Source organism: Echeneis naucrates, chromosome 7, assembly GCF_900963305.1.
Source record: "Echeneis naucrates chromosome 7, fEcheNa1.1, whole genome shotgun sequence".
Taxonomy (NCBI): Eukaryota; Metazoa; Chordata; class Actinopteri; order Carangiformes; family Echeneidae; genus Echeneis; species Echeneis naucrates.
In genome coordinates this window covers 2,548,204-2,557,749 of record NC_042517.1, presented here as the reverse complement: position 1 = coordinate 2,557,749, position 9,546 = coordinate 2,548,204, and the positions used below count along the sequence as shown (strand labels likewise).

The window sequence follows — 9,546 nt, the reverse complement described above, 5'->3', positions numbered from 1 at the left end:
TGTAAAAACCAAAGGCCACAAAGCCTGAGCTCGGTTTGAAGTACCGCGCTGACCTTAAAAAATAATATTTATTTATTATTTTGTATTTATTGGGGCCATACAGAAATACTCAAATTCACAAAAGTACAAATAAAAATAAAAAAATGTATTTCAGTGTGTTTGAACTCCAATGCTGTTGTTGTAGGTCTGAATTAAGAGTGATAGCTGTTAAAAATTTTATTTAAATAGATTTTTATTTAAATATATATATATATATAAAGAATAACAAATACATAACATAAAAATACATAACAACTAGTGTTACTTTATCTCTAGTTTCGTTTGTTGTTTGTTGGCAAAATTTAGCAAGAATGGTTTGAGCTATCAAATGAGGTATTACATAAGGTAAGTACCAAGTCGAATATTAAAATAAAAACGTGTGAATACATGAATATATAAAAAACTCACTTCAAAAAAACTAAAAGAAAGAAAAACAAACGAATGTGTAAGCTTTAACGTCGTGATTTAATTTAGATTTTTCCGACTGATGTAAAAGCAACGCATTACGTCACCCGGACATAAGCGCACACTTTTTCCTCCTGCCGCAAACCGCAGACGGGATGTCGTAAAACCGACCAGAATCAGTTCTCAGAGAAGTAAACTGTCGTTGCCATTGAAATTCACACGTCGGTCGGTTAAATCCAGCAAAACATGTAAGGAAATCTGCTTTGGCTGCGTGTCCAGCCGAGCTGGTGCTGTTTGACATCATGGCGGACGTCGTGTAGACTTTGGGGAGCCCGGGAGATGAGCTGATCTGCTGCAAAGACGAGCTCGAAAAATGACAACATACAACGGCGAAGGTGAGGCAAAACAGCTTTCAACAAACCCCCCTAAAGGCACCACGTCGTATGAAAGAGTAGTGCTGCGGATATCTTGTTGTCATTTTCACCTACGTTCAGCCTGCAACTCTGTTTTTGTGTGCGTCTTCGTTGTTTCCCTCTCAAAGTCGCTGCAGGACACTCGGTTGTAGTGGAGGTGAGCCCAGATATCCACATCTGTGGCTTCTGCAAGCAGCAGTACAATAATTTTGAGGACTTTCTCGCCCATAAGCAAAATGGATGTTCCCTTCCCACCTCTGGCCCATCAGCCACCGCTGCTACATCCTCCCTTCCAGGTATAATCACACTGTGGCTCTGATGTCTGCTGGTTAAAAAAAAAAATATATATATATATCTGCATTCAAACCTGAATGACAAGCGGATTTCTCTTGTGCACATCTCGTCCTGCTGCAGATTCCAGCACCGAGTTTGTTTTCGAGGAAACCTACCAGACCTGTGTTATGAGAGGCGTCAAAAAGATCCTGACCAAAGCGCAGAAAACGCCCTCCAAAAAATTAAAACCCACCCTGACGTCAAAGAGACACAGCTGCTGTTTCTCAGGTTGGTGCCCCTCACTGTCTAGGGCTGTAACACATTCCTGTACATCCTGTACATCCTGCCAGCCCAGGTTAGATTAACTCTGCACTGAGTACACAACCCACACACACACACTTTGTAAATGCAAAATCTCTCCTGATCTGCAGGTTGCACTTTTAAAACACAGTATGGCCAAAAAGACATGGAGCGCCATCTTAAAACCCACACCGGTAAGTCACTCCCTTGTAAGTGTGATGCCCTTTGGCTAGAACCCTTAAGAGTTAGTTTTTGACACAAGTTGTTTTACTCTGACCGCCATTCAGGTGAGAAGCCGTTTGAATGTGAGTTGTGCCACAAGCGCTTCAGCCGGCGGGACAAGCTCAACATGCACAGCCGCTTACACACAGGGGAGAAGCCGCACAAGTGTAAGCACTGTCCGTATGCTGCAGCCGACAGCAGCAGCCTGAAGAAGCACCTGCGTATCCACTATGATGAGCGGCCATTTAAATGCCAGATCTGTCCTTATGCCAGCCGCAACTCCAGCCAGCTCACCGTGCACCTCCGCTCCCACACTGGTAAGAAAATTAATAATAAATAAATAAATCCAGAATTGTCAGAATCTGTGGGATGTTGTTTTGTTGATTATGTTGACCAAGATTTTGTGTTATTTCACAACATGTTTTATTTTTTTTATCTGCAAGGGGATGCACCTTTCCAGTGCCAGCAATGTGATGCAAAGTTCAAAATCAACTCAGACCTGAAGAGGCACGTCCGGATTCACTCTGGTGAAAAACCATATAAATGTGAGTTCTGTGAGTACCGCTGCGCCATGAAAGGCAACCTGAAATCTCACATTCAGATAAAGCACGGCACGGAGAACTCCTTCCACTGCGTGCACTGTGATTTCAAGTGTTCCAACAAGACCGCTCTGCGGCAGCACTCCAGGGAGCACCAACCAACTCAACCCATCCGGTGTTCAAAGTGCACTTACTCCTGCTCCAGCAAGGGGGCGCTCAAAGTCCACGAGAGGATCCACTCGGAGGAGCGTCCCTTTAAATGTGACTTCTGCAACTTCTCCTCCAAGCAGCGCAGCAACCTCGTCATCCACAAAAAGAAGTGCCACTCGGATAAGCCGGAGAAAGGCGGCAGGGGTGGAGGTAAGAGTGGAGGCGGAGACTCTCCAAAGCCGGTCAGCTCCCGGTACCGGGCCAAACTGGATGCGGCTCGCGCCTTTTGCTGTGACTCATGCGACGCTTCTTTCGTCAGGGAGGACTCCCTGCGCAGCCACAAGAAGCAACATAGAGATACTCAGAGTGTACTGCAGCTGCAGCTCTCCGCTCCAGCAGATGCAGTCAGTTTGGTCCCTGTCACAGCGTCACAACACAGCGCCCAGCTGGAAGTTCCCATCCCATCTGACTCGATGGCGCCTTACAGCAATGCACAGCTCAAAATCATCGTATCTCACCCTCTGGGCCCAGAGAACCCCTTAATCCCGTCTGGTGTGGATGGTCAAAGCAAAAGCAACATGGTCCTGCTGAGCCCTGAAAACCAGGACATGGTAGTCAACTCCATGATCCAACAGGTCAACCTGCTAGCGCCTGTGCAGTCCCTCGGGTCGTCTCAGAATGCAGAGGCCGCCCTTGAATCCCAGACGGTCCTCCTGACACAGCTGAGCCCCGAGGACGCCAACAACCCGCTCCACCAGGTGCTGCTGCAGACGGCCATAACCTCTCAGGACTCCAGCAGCGGCACGCAGACCTTCATCACCACCTGCTCTGAGCTGGAGGGCCTCAACGCCTTGATCCAGGAAGGTGGCACAGAGGTTACAGTGGTGACAGAAGGGAACACCACCATGGTGACGGCACCAACTCCACCTGGCATGGTGTGTGGACCATCAGAGGACATCCCCAAACCTGGAGGGACTGTTCCGGTCGAGGACAGTGCCTTGCCCTGTGAGGAAAATGAGTTGCTGGTGCCAAACATCGGCCTGGGCGGCCAGAACATGGTCATTCACAGCGTCCCCCTGATTGTGTCCACTCAGCCACAGCAGAACGCAGTAGAGCAGCTCTCTCCTCACACACTCTACTCAGATTCACACACACTGGAAGGAATCCCACAATGAGTGGAGGGTTTGGTGTGTTTTTCTGAGGGACAATCTGCATTATAAGCTATTTCTTTTCCAGTGACAAGTCTCCAGTCCGGTTTATACTTCTGTACAGGCTTGATGCAAGCGCTATGCTGCATCCTATGCAATCCTGAACCACTGCAAGCGTTTATACTTGTTACTCTGCAACTAAGCCCTTGAGATGCCAGTTACGGCTGGGGGGGTTTTATCAAACTATGAAATGAAACAGTGAATGTTGAACATTTGCTTTCACTCAAATTACTGCAACACAGCAAAGAGAGAAGACGCCTGAGGAGATGGTGTGCACGGCCAGTAAACTGATGCAGAAGAAGGTGAGTTTTCTGTCTGTGTCCAACCGCAGAGACTATCAAACAGACTAATCACAGTTGTTGCGGTCCACATTACTGCACCATGAAGTCACCTTTCTGGAGAGGTGGCCCCAGGCTTGGGGTTATGCAGGTATGAAAATCTCAGTGTCAATTCATTGCAAAAGTATAAACCAGGCTCAAGACCTAAAGGCCATTAACGCATAACAGTTTTTGTCTCTAGCTGTTTTAACCATTAACCACCAAAGTAACAACACTGTTACCTTGGGAGCTTTAGTTGTTCTAATTTTCAGATTATAGAATAATGAATTGTTGTCGTAGCACATTAGTTCAATCCAGAATGTCGCCATGTTTAACACTGAATAACTTTTTGAAGGTAAAAAGTTAATCATTAGGACGTGATTTCTTACACTCTATTTTCAAGTGTAACTTTTGGAGGCATCCAGACTTAAATATTGTTTATTTTCAAAAAGACAGCTTGGAAGAAATTCTATAGTGTGAGTTAATAAAATGGGCACACGCGGAAATTGAGGGTGTGTGTCATGATTTTTTTTTTTTCACCCCGTTTGTCCAGAAGGTGGAAGCAGAGCGATGAGAGTGGTGGTGAAGTTTACCATGAAACTGTGGAGCCTTGGGAGTCTCGATAGTATTGATTGAGCAGATCTGTATACGAACCCTTTCTGGAAATGAATATTTTCAAGTCCTCATTCTGAAACTACAAAGTAGATGTCAACTGCACAAAACACTAGGCCGCATATCAAGGTCTTGTTTTCTAAAAGCCGAGCTGCTCTCCCAATAGATTTTTCAATAAAGTGCCTGTTTTGCTCGCAGCTGCCTATTATTCTGGCCATTTTTACACTCAGACTTCAGCACTTAGTATTTGCTGAGAGTGAAGGCTGAACCTGAATAGGAGCCTCCTGAGAACAGTTGACCATTGATTTCTCTGTCGTCCCTCAGCACTAATGGCTCTCCTGATGCAGACTACGTTTTGCGGCTCAGCGTGGCCACGAACTCAGATGAAGTTGTTTGATGAATGACTCTTGCCTTGCATTAAACTTTCCCCTTGGTTGGTTTGTGATTCAAAAGGTGGACTGTCTTCTTCCTGGAAAAGGAAATTGCGCTCGGGACAAATGAAAAAGAAATATAACGACAATGCCCCCTTTTACAATCCAATAAAACACATAGTGTGATATGTTAGACAACTCATCTTTCACCTTGTACGTTTTCCATTTTAAGTATGTGAAGGTATGTGTAACTGTGTTATCAGTAATATTTACAATTCATTTCACTTAATGCGTATGAGATGTCTTGTACTTACAGGCTAGCATGCTAAATTAATGATATGCCATTATGAGAAGTGAGAATTTTCCTTACTTGTGAATTGTCTATTATGAAGCTAAGGCTAACAGATGGTTAGCTCAGGTTAGCATAGAGTCCATTTAGCAGCCAGGTTTCTACCTCACAAAGAAAGTTTTTAGACTTCAGTTTTACATATGGTGTGTTACTGGAGAGCTTTAAAGGAGCCACTGATGAAGGTTTGTTATTTCTAGAAAATGTGGCCTGCTGTCGTCTAACTCTCAGAAATAAAGGGAATAAACACTAACAGATTTAAATATCCAAAGCGACGCAGGAAGTTATTAAATTTAGGACACCAAATTATAGCAAAATGTTTTTAATGAATCACATTACTTAAGGAGCCATTCTCCTGGATAATTAGTAGTTTTATTCTTCATAGTCTGTATCGAGAGTAAAATATCTTGGAAATAAAAATGAAATCTGACAAAAATAATAAATCTAACTCCGTTGCAACTCCGCAGAAGTTTCATTTTCTTCTGCTGCTCACAACTGATAACCAAGAAATGTTTGGCAGCTTAAAGAAAATAACACAGACAGTTTAAATGAAAAATGTGCTCTGTTCTGATTCCTACATTTGTCTTAGTCACGCTAATGAACTGTGATCACCGGAGGCCCTTTTGGACACTTTGTGAAGTCTAGTCGGCTGATCTCCAGGTGGAATTAAAAAAAAAAAAGAAACCTCCTGAAATTCTATTATGAATGAAGATGAGCGCTGTGTGGGAAAAAGCCAGAAGTGCTCTCCGGTGTATCTCTTTGATCTATTATCTAACAGACTTCCCGGCCTTAATCTGGAGCACTCTTGAGGAGGAGAGGCCGTTTTTCCTCCCTCCTTCTCTTGTTCCACATGTGACATCATGGCCGGGTTAAGTGCTTCTTCTATGGCCTACAACATCTTTAGAGATTTGCTTGAGGGGAGAGTTTGAACTATTGGAAGCTTAATTTATTTCGACACATGTTGGAGGATTTTTTTTTTTTTTTAAGGAATTAATGATAGGATGCAGGTCACCTCCCTATTTAAAGCACAAGTTAGTTCCTGATTGAAAATGGCAAAAATTCTGTCAGAAGATCTATAGTTCTGCTCCTGCTGTTTTTTGTTTTGTTTTGTTTTTTTCAGACAGGTAGCAGGAGTTTAAAAGAGATCTCTACTGTATGGCACTTCTCAGTTCCTTCCTTCCTGTGTTTGAGATGTCAGCCTTTGAATGGGGTCATAAACGTCTCCACAAAAAGCAATTTCCACTCACAGCTGCTTAAAGAAATCGTAAGTTGTGATGCATTCCTTCTGGACATAAATGGATCCAGAGAGACCCGGGCAATAAGAGGGACAACAGGCAGAAGTGGATCACACATGACCGACGAATTAAAGAGCGCCGGTACTAAAGAGTACTTTAAAACTGTGTGAAAATGTCAAAGGGCTGTGAGTGAATTTGGCATTCTGGTTAATTTCTCTCATCAGAGGTGGTTATAAATCGCCCAGACAGCCACTGAGTGCAAACAGTTTTTTCACACCGCGCTCCTTCAGATACAATCTGTCACCCAGCCAAACAATACATTTCTGACCTTTGCTTTGTTTGCACACAATTTGAAATCCCCAGAGTAAATGGCACTGAATGCCTTAATGAAATTAACTGATTGGTGAAGTATTGATATGGATTTGTTTTCCAATGCATGTTTCTTCTTTTTTTTCCTCCAACATGACACTATTGACATCTTAAGTGAGTTTTGATTTCTTGGCACACTGGAGGCTTTTATCTTGTCTTTGTTCACTTCTTTTTGTCTGAGGTGATAGAAATACAAGACGATAGAGCAAGATGATTTGATCAGCCGTTTTGCAGGCGAGCAACAGACAGACAGACACCTCCATGTGCTTTTTCTGAATGCTGTGTGATTATTTGTTAATATGTTATTAGACTACTGTGTCTAACAGTGGAATCAATAGCATCATTTTACAGCAAATTCTGCCCCGTGTCTGTGTTTTGCCTTTATACATAAGTTTTTTGGGTTTTGTTTTTTTTTTTTTATTTCTTCACATTTTTTCACAGGATCATCACAATTTTTCCTTTTGTCTTGTTTTGTTCTGTATCTCGGGTTGTCCAGAAGCATTTCTGTAACAGCCTCTTTTTTTTTTCTTCTTCTTCTTCTTCTTTGACAGCAGCAGAGTAAACACAGTCCACAGGGGGCAGAAAAATAAGCGTAATTTTGACCCAGCACCAAAGCCCATAAATGTCCTTTAATGGACAAAGGAATGCTACAGTACCCTTCTGCTCTGCAGCACTGAGCCAGTGGCTTTTATAACAATGTCCTTTATAATGACATGGGCTTCACCGTTGAGCGCTGAGTGTGATCTTGTGAATGCAAATAACCAGCTATCAGCTTTTGTGATCCACTAACAAAGACATTTAGCTATTGTTTTCCTGTCCTGTTTCTGTGCCACTAACCCTAAACAAATGCCTGTTTGCTGGGTTCGGACTGTGCACATGGTGCCTTGTGGTGATGGGGACAATCACTCAATTGTTTTCTTGTATTACATTTTTTTTATTTATTTTCATTTATTTATTTATTTTTATTTTTTTCTCTTTTTGTGGAGAGCAAGTGTTACTGGGACAACTGGCCAACAAGTGTTAGTCTTTGGCCATCAGGTTTAATCCCCCCCCCCCCCCCCCCCCCCACACACACACACACACACACACACATACACAGATACTGGGTTTGTTTTTTATGCTTGGTTTTGTGACAACCTCTGATCATTCTCTCATGTCAGCATGTTGCTTTGTGTTTCCTCCGGCCGCATTCTCACAGTTTGTAGAGCAGGACAGTCCGTTTTTTGTTGTTTTTTTTTTTTTTGTTGTTGTTGTTTTTGTGTGTGTGGTTGGGCATTTGTTTGAACTACCAGCCTGTTGTTATGGCGTGATTAGATTGTTCTTAAGCATCCCAAAACTTTACACTTGCAAACAGTTGGAGTTGTAAATTTGATTATCTCCATGCAGATTAATGTGGGCTTTTTTTCCTGGACATTTAGAATGACATCACACTTTGATGTTAAGGACAAAAAAAAAAAGGTGTAAACATTCAAACTTTAAATTCACACGTGTGTGTTATCTCATTGTTGGAAAACAGTGCCAGTTAAAATTGCTGCATATCCAAACAAACTTCTTTACACTTTTAGAAATTCCACTGGTTTCAGCAGATGGCTACGAGCCAGCAACATATTTTCTTTGTTCACACATGCCTTATCCTAAGAAAACAAACATGATGGAAATCTGATCTTTACACATACAAACCATTGTTGTGTGTGAGTGTGTGTGCGCGTGCAGATGCATGTGTATGTGCTTAGGTTTGTGTTTGCCTAGCCTGCTCTCAGAGCTTTTAATGTGGAGAGATACCGCTGCCACTGCCAAATTCATTGTTTTGCAGAGTGGGAAAAAATATATAAAACCAAATCTATGCTGAACATGAAGCAATTAGAAGAGCTGTTAGGAAATGTTGATCAGGGCTGCGTCTCTGCTGGAAAGTTTTGACTCTTTTCATCTCTTGTTTTCCACTTTTCAAGTTTTGTTTTTTGTTTTTTTTTTCACTCACACAAACAGTCCAGAAATAGTTTCTGTCCGTATCTACTGTGCTTTACGTTGATCAGGCTGAGCTGCGGTACTTTAAATGTTGATGACTCAGTATAATGTGGGATCCAGGAAATGGCCCTGTTTTCATTTTGATATGGTGTGAAGAGAAGTGATGGTTGACAGTGTTGGGGGCAGAGAGAGAAGATAAGATAAAGGCTGGTCTTTTTCAAACACCAGGATTAACATAAGTAATGCGACTGGAAAAGGGCTCACTTAAATTTTTTTTTTTTTTTTTTTTTTGCTACCTGTAAAAAGAAAAAGAAAATGTGTCTCCATCCCACCATGATCTCCACCCCATCCCCGGGATCTGAGTCATAGCCCTTCCATATTTGCTGTTTGTTTGACCCCTTGAGGGCATGAACCCTGGCTGATCCTTCATCTGAGGACAAAGCTTATGTTTGCGGTGACATAATAAATGCCTGTGCAGAGAAAACAATGGCTGATGAATTCAGCCGCGGTCGGGCACAATGTTGGACGGCACAGACACCAGAGATGTGGCTCCAAAAACTTTTAGTGTCATGGAAAGTTTTCAAGACGAGGACCCGCACCTTGGCCAAACACACGGTGCTCCCAATGTGAGGGGAGCTGTGGTGCCGAGGGATCGAGTTGCTGCGGTTGTTTTAGAAGACCGAGGCGAAGGAGGCTCTGAGATCATCACTAAATGTTTATATGAAGCTTTGTGACGGTTGGAGACAGTCAGAGACAGGGCTGTTGCTCCTTGATGAAGAAAG

The 9,546-nt window shown here is 42.9% G+C and overlaps 1 protein-coding gene across 1 annotated transcript; it reads left to right on the top strand.

The window, feature by feature from the left end:
* The first annotated feature begins 617 nt into the window (after positions 1-617).
* On the top strand, positions 618-5,492 carry zfp64 (zinc finger protein 64 homolog (mouse)). Its single transcript, XM_029506622.1, has 6 exons — positions 618-839; positions 986-1,153; positions 1,272-1,418; positions 1,562-1,624; positions 1,718-1,969; positions 2,096-5,492. The coding sequence occupies exons 1-6, from the start codon at positions 818-820 to the stop codon at positions 3,514-3,516; spliced, it is 2,073 nt and encodes a 690-aa protein (XP_029362482.1). The 5' UTR covers positions 618-817; the 3' UTR covers positions 3,517-5,492.
* The last annotated feature ends 4,054 nt before the right edge of the window (positions 5,493-9,546 follow it).